General features: G+C 38.1%; 3 protein-coding genes across 5 annotated transcripts; 1 reads left to right on the top strand and 2 right to left on the bottom strand.

Annotated features, from left to right (window-relative positions):
- The first annotated feature begins 390 nt into the window (after positions 1-390).
- Positions 391-8,210, top strand: LOC6585942. 2 transcript variants are annotated; one of them, XM_015160577.3, is made up of 4 exons: positions 391-497; positions 802-1,008; positions 7,159-7,326; positions 7,416-8,210. In XM_015160577.3, exons 2-4 carry the CDS (start codon positions 850-852, stop codon positions 7,611-7,613), a joined length of 525 nt encoding a protein of 174 aa, XP_015016063.1. In that variant the 5' UTR covers positions 391-497; positions 802-849; the 3' UTR covers positions 7,614-8,210. The 2 variants fall into 2 exon arrangements, with proteins under 2 accessions (XP_015016063.1, XP_002011566.1); XM_002011530.4 differs by having other exon boundaries at positions 405-532.
- Positions 8,211-8,859: 649 nt separating this feature from the next.
- On the bottom strand, positions 8,860-17,808 carry LOC6585941 (ADP,ATP carrier protein). Its single transcript, XM_002011529.4, has 4 exons — positions 17,718-17,808; positions 10,132-10,512; positions 9,884-10,011; positions 8,860-9,565 (listed from the first exon to the last, which is right to left on the bottom strand). Exons 2-4 carry the CDS (start codon positions 10,447-10,449, stop codon positions 9,091-9,093), a joined length of 921 nt encoding a protein of 306 aa, XP_002011565.1. The 5' UTR covers positions 10,450-10,512; positions 17,718-17,808; the 3' UTR covers positions 8,860-9,090.
- Positions 11,067-17,809, bottom strand: LOC6585940 (ADP,ATP carrier protein). 2 transcript variants are annotated; one of them, XM_015160576.3, is made up of 4 exons: positions 17,718-17,809; positions 12,480-12,780; positions 12,265-12,392; positions 11,067-12,195 (listed from the first exon to the last, which is right to left on the bottom strand). In XM_015160576.3, the coding sequence occupies exons 2-4, from the start codon at positions 12,774-12,776 to the stop codon at positions 11,721-11,723; spliced, it is 900 nt and encodes a 299-aa protein (XP_015016062.1). In that variant the 5' UTR covers positions 12,777-12,780; positions 17,718-17,809; the 3' UTR covers positions 11,067-11,720. The 2 variants fall into 2 exon arrangements, with proteins under 2 accessions (XP_015016062.1, XP_002011564.1); XM_002011528.4 differs by lacking the exon at positions 17,718-17,809 and adding an exon at positions 14,989-15,090.
- Between the last annotated feature and the right edge of the window lie 236 nt (positions 17,810-18,045).

The raw sequence follows: 18,045 nt of genomic DNA, 5'->3' as shown, positions 1-18,045 counted from the left end.
GGAATGTGTGCGTAGTCCGCACAGTGTAGCCAAGTGATTTTTAACAATGTTGCCGATTACTCACGCTCGTGTAACATTCGGCTTTTGTCGGCATCAGAAAACCTGATTCGCTTTGTGTGTGGGGTGCAGTGGGTTAACACACATACACTCAAAAGCAATGTATGCCAGCAAAGGGCTGTCCAGCCGATCGGCAGAGCGCAAAGAGAGAGCGAGAGCGAGAGAGAGTGAGAGAGAGAGAGAGCATGAAGTAGAGAGCGATTTAAGTATTTGTTTTGGTATTTAGTGCTAGAAAACGACAAAATGAAACACAAGCAGCATTTATTGTGCAGTTAACCGTTATACAGCAGCAGCAGGCAGAGACTGCGACAGCGACCGCAGTAATCAGAGTCAGAGTCAGAGTCAGTGTCAGTTGTGGCCGTCAGTCGTTAGACGCGTCTCGTTAGCCGTGGACACAGCAATCGCATCGCTTGGCAGTCATTCATAAATCAAAAATAAAAGTATTTATATATAAATACGATTTGTTAACTAGCTGGTATAAAACGCGCGCAGCTCTTGTATATAGTATAAATATAGTATATATAATCCTATTTAAATATATACATATATTTATGTATATGTGCACATGTATCTATAGCATATAGCGTAAATCTATGCATATTTTTTGTCTTGTTTTTTTGTGACAATTCTAAAGACAAGATCGCTTGTGAGATCTATACGAGTGCTGTTTACATATATACATTGTGTGTCTCTATATATAAATTGAATTCCGAATATCTATACATATATATTTTTTTGAAATAGTTTTCTAGTTATTAAAGTTCAAGTTTTATTGTTAACAACAACAACAAAATGGTCGAGACCGTCGTCACCGTCGAGCGCACAACAACAACAACTGGCCCACCTGGCGGCAATCCCTCAGCCGGTGACAATGGCAACTTCTGGAGCGCCATTCGCTTGAATCTCGATTATTTTAAAACTGCGCCGGGCCTCATCAAGATTGTCCAATTGGTAAGTACATTGATACATATGTATGTATGTGTCTAACTACCTACATACATACATACATACATACATATGTATATATGTGCATGCCTATATAGTACAACAAATGGCACTTAAGCTCGGTGACAGTCCCCTTCCCCCTGCCTGCCCTCCCATCAGCCCTTCCCTCTTCAACTGGCCCAAATAGCTAATTAGAACAGCTTGCATCTGCAGCTGGGCATAACAGACTGCCTAATACTTTTTAACGATAGTTCACAATCGATTTTTACAATATATCAATAAATTATTATATCAACAATTTTACTTTCTATGGAAATCGAAGACAAAGTAATTTTCACTCACGTCTATTGCATAATATAGATTTAACTCCGTGATTCCCTTAGTGAAAGTAATTCGCTCTGACTTTGCCACAACTTCGAGCGATCCGCCAAATGACTATTATATCTACAGCGAATATACTCTCTTTGCAATTGATGAGCCCGACACACACTACGAAAGTAGCCACAGCACATGGAAACAGCGAACATGATACGGCATTGCGTATACGCCGCATTGCCCGTCCACCTCTACGATCGTCCGCCCGGCCGCCTCCTCGGCGCTTGCCACCTACACAGCTTATCTGTGTAAATTGAACTTTTATCTATAGATTTCTCAATGCCTTCTGTCAATTAATGCACATTTCACGCCAGCTGGCCGCCATCTTTGCCCCAAGTAAATACCCTGTATAAATTAGAAAGGCTTCAACATTGAGGGTATTCTATTAGAATGAAATAGATAAAATAATTATAAATCAGAGAGATATCGTCGAAGAATCTCATTTTAATAATTTCTTTACGATTAAAAGCAATACAAATTATCAAATGACTGAGATGGATAGTAAAAACGTTTGGTTATTCGCTTCTCGATTAAATTATTAGACAAGTCTCTCAAGATTCATATATTATAAAATGATATTAATGTTAATTAACAGACATTCAATTTCATGAAAAAATTAGTTGCTAAAATCGATGGATTTATATAGATATAGAAGTATAGGCAGATAGTTAAACAGATAGATACAAACGTAAGACTGCATCTGAAATAAATGTTACTGTTATATATTTAGTTAATCATATATCAGAAATGATTTTGATCTTTGTTTCAGCGGATAAATATTTACATATGATAGAGGCAAGTGCAAAGAAAACAGGGTATTTTGCCGTCATGCTAGATTTCCTATATATATATCATTAACTATCTGTAGTTTGAATGTATGTGTGTGTGTGAATGTATGTGTGTGTCAGGATCTCATTAGACGGATAAGATAACCATGTTAAAAGGGCACCATGTGAGCAAGGCATGTGGTCGAAATAACTTGATTCCAACTCTATATACATACACATACATATGTGTTTATACATATCTGTTAATGACTTTTAAATCAAGAATGTAATTTATAAAAGTGAATTTTCTAACAAAAAAGTATCAAAAAGTAGTTAAAATTGTACAGCTGTACGATTTCACAGCTATTTTATATAGAGTATGTTCATATATGGTATATATATACATATATGTATATGTATATACATGTCTTATATATAAATATTTATATATGTATATATGGTTATATGTAAGCCCAATTGCGGGCGCGTGGGAAGCCGCCACCAGTTAGCCATGCGAATGCCGACAACCCACAAGAACCGCAATGAAAACATGAACTAAATTAACTGCAGCTACATACATATGTACATATATATATGTATGCAAAGTATATATACCTATTTATACTATGGGCACATACCACATAATATGTGTTTAAATGCTCGAAAAAAAATTGCAAATGACGTTTTTCTTTCTTGATTATAAAATTGAAGAAAGTAAGAAATTAAAAAAAAAAAAATTATTAAAGCAAGTTAAAAAACAAAATAATAATAATAAAATCAAGTTAAAAAAAGTTTTTAATTAATCCGAGCTGAGCATCGAACCAGCAACTGCTCGTTTAACAGCCGCCGGCCTTGTCACTAAGCTAAGGCAGAGGATCAATCCACAGGAACAGAAAGGAAGTTGAAGGAATGAAATGAATTGAATTTCATTTAAATTAAATTGCAAGAATGTTTGGAAATTCAACTTAAATCTACTATAAAAAAAAATCAGACAAAAATATCAAATGACAAGTCATATTTCTTAGTATTATATTTTACTGTGCATATGCGGCCGCCCGCCCACAGGTGGCCGCCAACACGCGACCACAACAAGTACAGCAACAACAATAATGTGTGACACACACACACACACACTCAGCCACAAACACACACCGCATTTGTTGCTGCAAGTTAGAAAAAAAATGCGGTGAAAGCTTGATCAGACAGCGATTGTTTTTGTATTTTTTTTTTTTTCAGCAAGCTTCAGTGCCACTGTTAATACACACACACACACACACGTACACGCATACGTACTGGCTATAACACGTGTATGTTACCGTTAACAAGGACACATGCGCATTAATAATGCACACTTTTCCAATTATTAACCACAAATTGTGGCGAACAAAATCAATAGGGCGCTACATTTCGAGAGACCCACAAATCCGAGACAATTATATCATTTTCCAAATCACATTAAGAGCTTTACGTTTAGCCCACCTTGACCCTGCTCCTACCCATTCGCCAATTGGGTATAAAATATTCACTAGCTAATTGCTGCAGCGCTCTATGCGATTCCCATGTTAGCCAATCGTAAATTGCGCCTAATTTTCGATTCCTTTAACTGAAAATTGCTTTGCTATTGTTGTTATTGATTAGAGAGCCTAATAAGGCAATAAATGCACTTTTCATTCCAATCTTATCTACAGTTGCTACTTTTTCTTTTTCGTTTCGTTACGCTTCGATAATGTGATGGAGCTGCTTAAGCACACATGGCCTATACAAATAAGTAGAGTGGCTAAAACTGATATAGAAATTATGCATATATCGATTATACAATAGTAAATTTATTTCATTTTAGGCTTATTCAATTATGATAAATGATATGCAAGGCATAGCTTGAAAAGTGTTGCTAATTTTTTAGGTTTTTTTTCTCTTCTTAGTAGTTCTCTCAACTATTATAGACTTTTACATAGGTTTGTATAAACATCTATAGAAAAGCTTTTAAATATCTTTTATCATAAATCTCTAGCAAAACAAATTGAGCTACCTATATGAGATTCTGTTCCACTTCATATTTCAAAGGGAACTAGTTACGCACTGGAACTGAACACATTCCGTTCACAAATGCACAAATCCAAATCAGGTTGTTTGGAACTATCCGCAAATATTTGCCTAACTATTAAATGCCAGCATTGGATAATAGCTTTATTATATTATGATAACTGATTGAGTTCTAATATATATGCATAAGCTTGAATCGATAAATAGATTAGTAATTGGCCAATAATCCTGAATAGCCCTGTTTCATGTGACTCATTGGGCGCATTATTCATACACGCAGCGATAACAGGGCGATAATGGCCATTGTTAAAGTGAACAAAACGCTAACTGGAAGATAACAATGAAATCCACCGAAATACCACTATCTCCCAATTCTGCTCTCTCTCTCTCTCTACCTCCCTCACTCTCTCGCTGTGTTAGGCCACCAGGTGTTCACCAAGTGTTCGTCCTGTATTGGCTTTATTACTCATGCGATCAGTGTGGCTCACTTGACGCTTAAGTTGCCTTAGCTGCCTTAGTTGCCTCAGTTGAAATTCTATTTATGTTCATCTTATCGACCATCAAACAACAATAAACAAAGTGATAGGCCAGCACACCAGCCGGCTGCCGATATCAACGGACTATGACTATAAGGGCGATAAGATTGTGCGACATCGGTCGGTTCCAGTTCCAGTTCCAGTCAGCCAAAAGCTAACGGAAACTCTGACTAGTTTGTTGTTTTTGTTGTTGTTGTTGTTGTTCTTTATTAATAATGTTGGTCAAACATTTGTGCAGCATGTTGACAAACCTGTTGTTGTTGTAAACACTTGCACACTCACACAAACATTGGTATTTATGTCGTGGCAGAGTCGTTACACACAAGCAAACATACATATTCATATATATATGTGTGTGTGTGTATGATTTAAAGCTACATATATGCAAATTGCGGCTGGGCACGATAAGAACCGAAATATTTTGCCCACGATTTTTTTTTTTTTTTTTTTGACTATTTTCCAAAAATATTTTGATATAGGCATTACGTAAGATCGGCCATATACACCCGTATATGCAAAGCAGCGCTAGTTTTGCCAGCCACTTACATTGTTCAAATTATTAATGGCCCCCAACTATGACACACACACACACACACACACACACACATTCTGTGTTGCTCTAGGAATTTCTTGTTTCGATTCCAATAGAAATATGCAAAATATGTAATTTATAGCTTAAATTCTGAATGTTGACTAAGTGCCAATGCGCACTCATGAGCTCATCTTAAAGTACGAATTGACGCTGTCATAAACGTAAATTACGTTTTCGCTTTTATTTGTGTTTTTAACCCAGGCACACATTTTGGCTTGGCTTGTTTTGTTTACATGTTATTTGCTGACGTCATAAAGTTGCATTAGAAGCGCGCTGAGTGTGCGCAACAAATGCGACGACTGTGACCGTTATCTTGTGTATCGTCTAAGCAAAGCGGTGTGTAAGTGTGCGTGTGACTATAGAGCGGCAAAAGTCAAAAGCCGCCATAGCGCATCCTTTTTACTGAAATATGAGCATTTATATATGCATACAAAGTTATCGATATTCATACTTGTATGTACGCATATACATATATATATGTATATATAAATGACGATATATGTACATAGTTACACAGCTTTTGCTGTCATGCGCCATCGATCAAGCGATTTTCATGCTTCACAGGGCAAATAAAGCATTTGATTATTTACCGAGCAAACGTATCAAAACTGAATATGATTCTCAATCTAATTCTGAATTTGGGCCAGTGTCTGGGCTATGAAGCATTAAGTTGTCTAACATAAATACATTTCCATTGCTAAATGTATGTATAAATATATGTGCATACATATGTATATGTATAGTGCGAACTGTGATATGTATTTATATTTTAGAAAATACATAATTGCCCACATATACGAGATTTATTTTTATTTCTGAAACGTGATGACGCAAATTTTTCTAGCTGACTTTTGCCAGTCAGAGTTGCCAGCATACACTAAAAAAATAAGAAGAAATAAACCCAAATGTCTGTGGTCAAGTGCAAGCTGCAAGGCACATTGCAGATCAATCAACTTTTGGGCGACAGGCGGCGCTTTTACTTCACGTTCACAGATATGATGCGTGGGTATGAGTGCGCGCGTGTGTGTGTGTGTGTGTAGCGGCGCATAAGAAAAACAAAACACAAACGAAAGACAAACAATAACATAAACAAGAACCAGTTGACTTCAGTCGCTGTGGCTGTTGTTGTTATTAGCAACAGGTCGCCTTTGGCTTTGGCAATGTCTGCAACTTTCAGCTTTCACTTTTCGTCTGCCTTTTGTTTTAGCCAGCGCAATAACAACAACAACACAGAAAGCTGCGTGCGCACACCTGTGCTTGCGCGACTGCCGCCTAATGCTTATTGCTATTTAATTGCAAGCAAAAATATTACAACAAATCAGAAACCTAAATGGGCATGTCATCGAAATCTGTGTCGGCGCCCACACAAACACACACACATACGCACACAGTCAGACGAAACTGGGCGTCAAAGTGCAGCGCTACCATATTTATACTCAGTTCACGAACTGGCTTCTGAGAGTATATTGGTTCGTTTCACTGTATGTTCAACCAGACTTAAAGCAGAATATGTGCATATGTAAATGTATCTGTACTGAGCGGGTCGACAATGCATTGCCCTGTTTAAAGTATAGAAATTAATATGTGAAACGAGCTCGATTCCGTGCTTAGAGTATTGCGCGGTCGGTTGAAACGTTGCTTACTTTACAGGTTCTCAGCTCAGCTCGATTTAGTTATTTAGTATTTATGTATGACAATTAACTGGTTGCTATTGCTCAATTGCTTAAGGTGACATCATGTCACCCAAAAAAAAAAAAAAAAAAAAACATTAAATGTCAATTGAGGAACTTTTGCTTGTGTGTTATATTTATGAATGGTCGGAATTTTTACTTTTTCATTGCAGATATTGGGCATCATTTGCATGGCATGCGTCTCGCCCGCACAGGCGGCAGCAACGAGCTTCTTCCTATTCGCCGTTGTCATCTCTTTCATAATTACCTTCTTGCTGATTGCCGCATATTTCCTGGGCATACGCGAGGCGCTCAACGTGGCCGTTAACTGGATATTTTCAGTAAGTCACACAGCTGGTCACACTCGAGCTCCTATCACTTACTCGTCTCTATCTCTCTCTTTCTCTCCTACACTGTTTTCTTCCTGCAGGAACTACTGACAACTGCTGTGCTGACCCTGCTCTACTTTATTGGATTTATTGTACAGCTGGCCAGATGGGCCGAATCAAATGCTAACGGACGCAATGCAAATGTAGCGGGCGGCGTTTTTGGCCTATTCAATTTCCTGGCCTATGCAGCGGGCACATATTTCCTATTCCTGGCGCACAGATCGGGAGCCACGCATTAAAAGAGTTTCAGCATCAAAGCCGAGCAGCGATCTGTTCTGTTCTGTTTAGATTCAACAGCCGATAAGCGGAACAAATTTTTTAGTCATGCGCACCCAAAAAAGAAAAATTATTAAGAGAAAAACGAAAAAACTAAGAATCAAAGCAAACAGCAAGCAGCGCACCCACCACGAAAGCCAACTTAGTGTAGTTTAAGATTTAAGTGCAATTTGTGTGGAGAGTTGTTTTTAAAATAATATTTTATTATTATTATTATTATTTTTTTTTTTTTTTGTTATATTTTCTTTTTTTTTTTTATTCATTAAAATCTAACGGCAGTAACGAATGAAAGCTCAATCGCAAGTTCGCTCAGCTCGGTTCATGTTCATGTTCATGTTCAAGCTCAGTTTGGTTCATGTGCAGACTCAGCTCAATTTATGCTCTAGCTCAGTTCAGCCCGCGCGACTTTTTTGTTTTTAATGTTAGTTTAATGCTTAATTTAACTTAAACGCCTGCTAACATTTAAGATCAACACATACAAGGCAACCAGCAACAACAAACAAATAAGTTCAATAAATTATTCGTATTTTGTAACTGTAAAATAAATGCTATTTAATTCACTGCTGGTTATTAACTTGATTATTCATCTGTTGACTCTGATCTGTTGAATTGCAATCTTGACTGTACAATGTATGCTGGTTTGCAACTTGGCTGAAATATCTGCTATAAAGTGGAGGTTGAATAACTTAGCTGATGCATATGATCTTTTTAGCTGTGTACCTTCTTTATCGATGGTTCACAGCTTGACTACGGAAATGTACCTACACTGTCGCCCAAGGTTTGCAACTCGACTGCAACCGCTGCTGAATTAATGGTCGGCAACTTGACTAACGAATGGCATTTTGTACGATCTCGCATGCATGGAAGTGTACCTACAAATATTCATCGCGAACTTGTGGATTTGTCTCGACTATTGTTGCTGCATACGATCTATTATGCATAAAACGTACCTACTTATTCACCGGTGCTTGGCGACTTGAATAATTTTAAAACGATAAATGTCGTGCATAGCTCAAACGGAAATAACCAGGAAGAAAATTGAACAAAATGTTTTTTTTTTTTTTCAAATAAATTTTAATATGCTTTTTGATGTTGGCAATGTTATTGCACTTCAAATTTGGTCCTTTCGTTTTTTTTTTAATTTTCCAATAGTTACACAAAAAAAAAAAAATTAATAAATAAATGTTTGTCAAGGAAAGTTCGACTAGATTCAGTTAAGTCTTTTTCTATCTATATTTTCTGCTAGCATTATGCTTTCCCTGTTTTTCTGTTGCTGTTATTTCTTAATTATTATTTTTTTCTTTTTTTTCTATTTATTTTATTTTAGTTCGCGCAGCTTCCTTTTTTGGTCTTTTTTTTATTTTCTCTGATGATTTGCATTTTGTATGGCTGTGTTGAGTAGGACACGGCTAAGAAGGGGACGAGGGGTCCGCTGTGAGTCTACACATATTTCTTGAACTCATCGTAAATGGCCAGCACGAGAGCCCCGCCAGTGCCGCGAATGATATTTGAGAAGGCGCCCTTGAAGAAGGCAGGGATGCCCTCCTGTTTGGCAATCACCACCCAACAATGTGCAGTATTTTTGTAGATCATTTCCGATTTCTTGAGACCCGACTGCATCATCATGCGACGACGCACTGTATCGAACGGATAGGAAGCAATGCCTGCAATTGTGGTGACCACCTGAGCAATGCCCCAACTGACATAGAAGGGTGTGTTCTTTGGATTGGGAAGATGGTCGCGACACGTATCGTAGAATCCAAAGTAAGCGGCACGATAGATAACGATGCCCTGCACAGATACAATGAAGCCGCGATATAGTCCAATTAACCCATCCGTTTTCACTACTTTTCGCAGACAATCGATCAATCCGTTAAATTCGCGCTCGCCGCCCTTGCCAACATCAGCAGCCAATCTGCAAGAGACGTTAAATAATGTATTTTGGGCAAATTTGGTAACAAATCAATCATGTCAAGTGGCAAGGTTACAACCCCGCAAACCAGTTAACGCGGAAAAAAATTAAAATTCGACTTTGACTTTATAAATGAAAAGCGTATTTTGGTCAAATTTAGTTCTAAACGAAGTGTAGCAATGGACAATTCAAATGTTACGAAAACATAATTTCTTTGCTAACTATATTGCTACGAGTGAATTGTATTAACTGGCAACGCTAGTGGTTTATACCATCTCTATAAATGACAGCCGCCGATTTGTTCTGACTTTTGCAACTTACCGCGTACGTGCAAAATCCAATGGATAGACAAAGCAAAGAGAAGTGGCGCCGGCCGCACCACCAGAGGCCAAATTGCCCATGAAATGACGCCAAAATTGTTTCTTTTTGTCAATACCACCCAAGAATACCTAAAATATGAATAGAAAAAATGCAAATTTTGAAATTTTTCAATGTAAATCTGTCAAATATATAACTAAAATATATGCTATTTGAAATTTGAATAGTGCTGCAACTATTTGGCGACTCACCGTCTTGTACACATCCTTAAAGGCGAAGTTGAGCGCTTGCGTTGGAAAGTATCGTATCACATTGGCCAAATTGCCGCGCCATAGTGATGAGAAGCCCTGCTCACGCGGAATGCGCACGAAACAATCGACAATTCCCTTGTAGCGCTTATCCGATTGAATTTGTTTCGATACCTCCTGCACTTGGAGAATCAATTTGACACGCTCGATAGGCGCCACCGCCGTTTTTGCAATGGCCGCCGATACGCCGCCCATCATAAAATCAATTAGGAAGGATTTTAAATCACCTCCGGGTTTCATGCCGCCGCCTTCATCACCCATTTTGTTGAATTTAGTTTTTTCTGCGGTTTCTTTTTGATGGTACGCCGGAGTCCGGTTCTATTTCTGTTAATTTTTCAAAAGATTTTGGAGGCCAAGAAGAAAATTAAAAGTTTTAATAAATTTATTTTTTTGAATAATTTTTTTTTCCGAAATAATTTTGGTCTAGAATAAAACCAGCTCCGTACAAAATGGGCCAAATTTGAATGTATATCAAACACAGCCCACGACGTTAACTTGCCAGGCTACTGAGGCCGAGAGAATGTTTGCTAACGTCAAAGAAAGCCTACTTTGATCCAATAAAACTACATAACTCGACAAATACAGAGTGTTTTCATTCGGATTGCCGTTCCATTGGTGTTTTTGCTGAATTCACGTGGATTAATAACGAAAACGCGGCGACGCATGGCCGAAAATATATTTTTTCGGCGATTTCCCTGCTTCACGGAATCATTTAAGTTTCCCCAACAAGCGAATAATTTATAACGGTCTATTTGCTGAAATATTGAAGTCGCACGTTGTATACATACACATTTTCAATTCCGTTTCCCGTTGTCACACTTTCAGCTAAATGTATGTGATGAGTGGGGGAAATCGATGCGAATAAAACACATTTGGTGTACTATTTTTATCAATTTTTATATTTTTAACCAACCGTAGGTTGATTTTTTTGTTGGTTTGTTGTTGTTACTGCAGAGGCTAAAGAAATGGTTCTTAAAATTTCTTTTTATATTGCGCACTCTGTATATGTATATACGATCAAACATTCTCGATCGGCAAAAGGGGGAGGGGGCGATTGTTTCGTTGAGAACAGAGACAGAGATACAGACGCACCTGTCTGCTCTGCCACAATCACCTGTCGAACTTAACAAGAATGCTACTAGCTTATAACTTAAATATATGTCTAGAATGTTCGTCTGATATTGTTGTTTGTCTCTTGTGTGTTGTGTTTGTGGCTAAGAGATTTGGCTTGTCCAATCCGCTCCAAATATCCTGATTCCGACTCCTTTTGCTTTTCTTACTGTTCTACTGGTAGTTGTTGTTGTTGTTGTTGTTGTTATCTGGCCATCAAATGTTTGCTATTTATGCAAGTGCAATTAAATATATTCCAGTTATTATATATAATATAATTTTATAATTATATTGGATTATTGCAGATGTTTCGCGCTGTTGTTGAATTTATCTTTATATAATATAATTAGCTGGTAGTGGTAGTTGTTGTTTGTTTTTGTTTTTGTTTTGTTGTTGGTTTTTGAATAATTTAATAATTAAATTTACAAGAACTTCTTGATCTCATCGTACAACACAAGCACGAAAGCACCGCCAGTGCCTCTGAGAACGTTGGAGAAGGCGCCCTTGAAGAAGGCACCGCTACCTTCCTGCTTGGCAATGGTGGCCCAGCAGTGCAGTGTGTTCTTATAGATGATCTCGGTGGACTTGCGGCCAGACTGCATCATCATGCGACGACGAACAGTATCGAATGGATAGGACACAATGCCAGCAACAGTTGTAACAACCTGAGCGATGGCCCAGCTAATGTAAATGGGTGTGTTCTTAGGATCGGGCAACATGCCGCGGGCGGTATCGTAGAAGCCAAAGTATGCAGCACGATAGATGATGATGCCCTGGACAGAGACACCGAAGCCGCGATACAAGCCAACAATGCCGTCACTCTTGAAGATCTTGGTCAAGCAGTTGCCCAGACCGGTGAATTCACGAGCGCCACCCTTGCCAGTATCAGCAGCCAAACTAAAACGGAACAAGTTTCAATATAGATATATCCAAATATATATTTGTATTTATATGATCGTCACTTACCGAGTACGCGCAAAGTCCAATGGGTAGACAAAGCACAAAGAGGTAGCACCAGCAGCACCACCAGAGGCCAAGTTGCCCAAGAAGTAACGCCAGAACTGGGTGTTCTTGTCAACACCACCCAAGAAGACCTATGAAATAGATGGGCACAGAAAACAGAAAACACACACAATTATAGTGGAGCACATATGTGGATTTAATATATTGTGGTTGCTTACCTGCTTGTACTTGTCCTTGAAGGCAAAGTTCAGAGCCTGAGTTGGGAAATATCTAATAACGTTGGCCAAGTTACCGCGCCAGTATGAAGCAAAACCTTGTTCCTTTGGAATGCGGATAAAGCAATCAACCATACCCTTGTATTGCTGATCGGGGGAGATTTGTTTCGAGATGTGCTGAACCTGCAGAAGCAGTTTCACACGCTCGATGGGTGCGACGGCAGTCTTTGAGACAGCTGCGGAGATACCTCCGGCAGCGAAGTCCTTGACGAATCCAATAGCATCAAAATCCTTGCCCATTTTGCTATAAACAACAATGCAAAGTATCCAAAAATTTACATATAGTTCTCCAACTTCACTTCCATATTAACATCGTGCATTGTTTGTTCTTCTTCATCTTCTTTTTGAATTTTTGTCCGTCGTCATTTATGAGGTTAGTTTCATGATTATGATTATGATTATGATTATTGCATTTTTGTTATTTACTTGCGATTTTTTGTGTTTTGATTATTTTATATGAAGCACATTTCACTTTTTACACTATTTTAATATTTACAAACAAATTTGATAGCCACCACAACCAATAAAAATATGTTTAAAACATGCATAAATGGAAACAAAGCGTTAACGAAACGAAAACGTTTAGCGCCCTACTTAACATGTAATCCATAATCTATACGTTACCCAATCAATCGTTGCAAACTGCAAAGTAACTGAGCAACTAAGAGATTGATTACATGCCAGTTAAGGGCGCTTAGCACGGATTTTTTTAAATACGAGGAGGTGCGAGATATGTTAAATAAATAATAGATACTTAAAAACTAGATTAAATGGGTTAAGCATGCACAAATGATTAAGCTTAAAATAGATGTTATTTCATAAAAAACAAGCAGCAAATTACAGACAAGTGCTCTATGGTATATTGTCCAAGCATTCGGCTTTTTCAATGTATATATACATGTGTATGTGTGTTAGTTTGTGTGTGTGTGTTAATTATATACAAAACATATACAAATGCGCGATTGACTCCAGTTCGATTTTATGCGGTTGTCAAGTGACTTTACAATTGTGTTTATCGTTGTATGGGTGCGTTCGTTGTATATAAAAGAGGTTTTTTATTTCTGTCTATGAATCAGTTTTTCAATTGGAAGCCTCGACTGCCACGTGTTTAAGTGGCGTATCTTTTCGTATATGCAATTGGCAAACTGGCTGCCAATCAGCCTGAGTTCTGTTTGAACCGGTAATAATAAAGACCAATAAACGCTTACTCTCGATTAAGAGTAAGCGAATTTCAGAGTCAAAGAAACTTTACACTTTTTCTCCAAGAGTCATCAAAACGTGGCACTTACATATATTATTGCACATTTTGGCAATGAGCACATGTTATTGTAAGAGTGGGTGTGTAAGTGTGTGTCTGCACACATTGCATAATTTAACAGCTTGTATAACACTGTAGAAGGCGCTGTCAATTCTTTTGAAATGCTGAGAGTCAGCCAATGCCAACAACTCTGCTTGGTGCAAAGGGGATGGCTAGCTACCATGCATGTGTGCCAATACTCTTCTCGCTACTGACATTGAGCAGTGTCAGAGAGAAAGAGAGAGAGAGAGAGAGAGAGAGTGTGTGAGAACGAAAGCTTTCTTTTCATGCTCTTGTATTGTTAAATTTAGATTTCAAGTGTAGGCAGCAGCAGCCAAAATATGTTCATTCTGTTTTGTTTTTGTTGCTAGAGAAATGTTGGTATAAAATTAAATTAGCAGCCACCGGCAGGCGGTCAGGCGCCCAGTCTAGGCCACTTTTCATTGACAAAACCCGTTTTTATGTAATCACTTTTCGCGAGAGGTAGGCCAGTGCCATTTAAGAGAGTGACAGAAGGAGAGCGAGAGAGATAGTGCGCGTACTAGAGAATTTTATTGCTGTAGGCGGCGGTGGGTGTTGTGAGCAGTAGCAAGCAACTGTTATCTAATCTCTCCAGAGGCGCGAGTGCTGATTCAAAGAGCTTTCGCAAAGAGCACGCGCGACCGTGATGTAACAGTTTCATTCTCAACTAGCCAACAAGCAATTCTATTGAAAGACAGGAGTTATAGAACGGAAGAAAGACTAAACAAAGTGGCACGTGTAACTGTTTTCTTGTTTATTGCTTTGAACTTTGCTTTTGAGCCAAAAATGTTGCGGCCAACCCTTTTCAACGAGGTTGCATAACTGTTTTAATCGAGCACGAGAAAAAAAAGTTTGGAATATTGTTTAAACAATTTATCTTTCATTGTAAGCACAATAAAGCTGGTTCTAATATCATTGCACAATTTTCAATTGCTTTAAGCCTTGGTACACGTTTATGTAACAGTAAAAAAAAAAGTTTTAAGTTGCTTTAGGCCAAGTAACTAAAACAAAAAAAATTAATTCACCAATGCTTGCTAATTATTTATGCGTCAGTTATTATTGTTATTGACTTTGGTCGAGTTGATTTTGATTTAGGCTTATGCATTTCAAATGCATTTAATATGTAATACGTACAATTTGTTTGTGTTTTTTTATCACAGCACCGAAAAAAAAATTAATTTATCTTTATTCCTTGCGAAATCAAAGGTCTGCACCGGACGGCAACTAGATTGCTTATGAATAATAGGAACAGTGTAGTCAACGAGCTAGCCTGCGCTGCCTAGCAGTGGTCAGCTGCTGCCTCTGCTCGCTGTGGCAGAAGTAGAGACAGAGGCAGCGACACTGACAGATTCAAGTTCACGCTCTCTATCTCTCTCTTAAGCGTCGCAGACGCAGAGCAACAGTTGTGAGGGAGAAAATGAGTTAGAACAGCGTCGTATAACGGTAAGCATTTGAGAGACAGTTGGCAACAGAGACTAGACACACACACATACAAAGCTCTTGCACGTGTGCGCAAAAGCAAATGCTAAATGATCGAGAGAGAGTAAGCAAGAGAGAAGATCTTATCTATATGCATATCAATGTCTGTGTCTGCGAAGCAAAACAGCGATAGCAATGAATTCAATGCCAATAGCATTGCATAACACCGTTAGCCAGAGCTGATAATCAGTTCACGCATACATATAGAGAGGGAGATACCAAAAGAGAAAGAGCGAGAGAGAGTAAAATTAAAGGCCAGAAACTTTATAGGAATAGGAAGTAAAAGACAAATTGGGATATAATCTAAATCTATTACCAATGAATATTGGCCAAAAACAATGACAAAAACAAATAACAAATAGAATAAAACAAATTAATATAATTGTTTTTCATTTACCCCTTTCGAGGTTTGCACTGCCTTCACAACAAAAAAAAGCTGAATGCTTGCCAAAAATGTAAACTTTTACTCAGTTGGCAATGCGCCGACGAACATAACAGCGTCGATGGCGTTGACGCCCGCATCAACAGCGTAGCGTAGCATGTGACTTATGGAAATTTTGACGCATGTGCTGGACGCTCTCTTTTGCACTCACTCGCTGCTCTCTTCGTCGCGTGAAGCTCTTAAATGGGAAGTCGTAGGCCAATTTCTTTGTATGCGGAGGCGGAAGGCAGCGTAAGTGAAATAAATGTGCGTACTGCGATTAGATTAAATACCGCTACTCATAAAACTATTTTATATAATCAGCCATTTTCAAGGTCTTCTAATCGCTGACAAATTACATAAAAAAAATTTACGCACCAATTAATGAGAGCGACATGGGAATTGTGGCAGCGTGCCAAAGATGCAGACGTAAAGTTGAATTTGGATGCGTACTAAAAATCTAATTGCGGCTATTTAAATGCAAACAAAAAATAGATTCAAGTGCAGCTAAATCCGTTAAATGGGTTAAGTACAACGGTGCATGGCATTTAAATAGGGATTTTTTCTCTTCGTCGAGTGTCGGGCGTCGCATAAACAATTAGTTTTGTGTGATCAGCAATTTATAAAATGTAAAAATTTCCACAACTTCAAGTGCTGACGCATCAATGCGGGCGGCGATTTGTTTATCGTTTGCCAATTCTGCTGATCCGCTTGCGTGAACATTGAGGAATATGAGAAATCACAATTTGAAGACGTTTACGTAAATGTTTCACAGCATTTGCCAGGATATTTTGCAATGTTATCGTTGCCGGGCATCGGGTTAGAAAATACCGAATGCAAAATGGCGCTAAAAAAGGCCAAGCAAAAGGGCAACCAAAAATCACATGCGGCACATTAACATGACGCGTTTGCCCTGCTGACGTCATAAACATCAGCAGCATCTCCTTCTGTTCATAACCGGTTCCAACTATTGTAAGCCAGCAGGTAAAATGTAAAAGTATCGAAAAGCAACAATAAAACGGTCATTGGTCAACGTAGGAGAAATGTGCTCTTAGAAATTTGAAGACAAGAGAATAATGCAAAAAGAAAAAAAAAAAACACTGAAATATGCGCACACACACATACATTGGCATTTATAGTCGCTGTGAGTCTTGCGCGTGTAAATGGCATGGCGTGTGAGTAAGGGAGAGAGCGCGATAAGCACATGGAATTCATATGAATGCTCAACTACATCTGTATGCGTGTGCCGCATTTGTACACAATTAATACGAATGAAAATATAGTGAAAATTCTGCACATGTATATATGATACATCTACATGTAAAAAAAGTGGATATTCAATTAGATTCATTACAAAGCAGCTGTTGAAAATTGTGCTCAATTGTAAACGTGTGCGTGTTCCTGTGAGTGTGTGACGACAGTTTGCTTGTGTGGCACCGTTTTTTTTTTGCTTTCAACTTTTTCTTGCAAAAATTTTTTTAGGTTAGAACTCGTGAGCGTTCTTAACACACTGCAGGTGTGTGTATGTGGGTGCATTGAAAAAGAGGACACAGAGACACGGACGACAGTTTTACCTTGTGACTTATATTAGACGCCGAAACTTTGTAGCCTTCAATTTATCGTTGCTTTCGCTTGCAAATTATTTTGTGGTTATGTAAGCACAACTTAGGCAGCGCTTTTTGCCATTTTTATATAAAAAAAAATAAAATCATACATTTTGTTGAAAACGCCGCACTGGTTTGGCGACAATATAGAGTTAGATTCATACACCGGAAAATTAAACCATCACCGACACATAAAAAAAAAAAATTTAGCACATTACATAACTTAAATCTAGTGCAAGGTGAACGTAAAGAAAAAAAATCAATGGCAAATTTTAAATGAATGCACTGTCCGATTTTCATTTTTGTAGTAGCTCACAGCAAGATAGAATTAAGAATTGTATAAAAGAAAACCACAATACCTTCAGTTATTAAACTTCTTACAAAAGCCACAGAATAAAAACTTCTTTTGCAGAATAGAATTTCCCACTTGGCGTTGAAACTAGCCGCGTGCTCACTTAACGAACGCAATTCGTGAAGTGTTCGCAAAACCGGAGCAGTGTGGTAAACTATCGAGCAGCTTAAACTGCATTAGAAATCGAAATATCCGATAGCTATCGATGACAGTACGATATTTTTCACACACATTGTGTGGACCACTGAGAATGGTTAAAAGATAGTCAGTTTTAAAAGTATTGTAATAAAAAATATTTATTCTATACCTATTATGTTATAAATATGATTTTGTTC

Source organism: Drosophila mojavensis, unplaced genomic scaffold (assembly GCF_018153725.1).
Source record: "Drosophila mojavensis isolate 15081-1352.22 unplaced genomic scaffold, ASM1815372v1 contig_136, whole genome shotgun sequence".
In the NCBI taxonomy this organism is placed as follows: domain Eukaryota; kingdom Metazoa; phylum Arthropoda; class Insecta; order Diptera; family Drosophilidae; genus Drosophila; species Drosophila mojavensis.
This window is presented reverse-complemented; position numbering and strand designations above follow the sequence as displayed.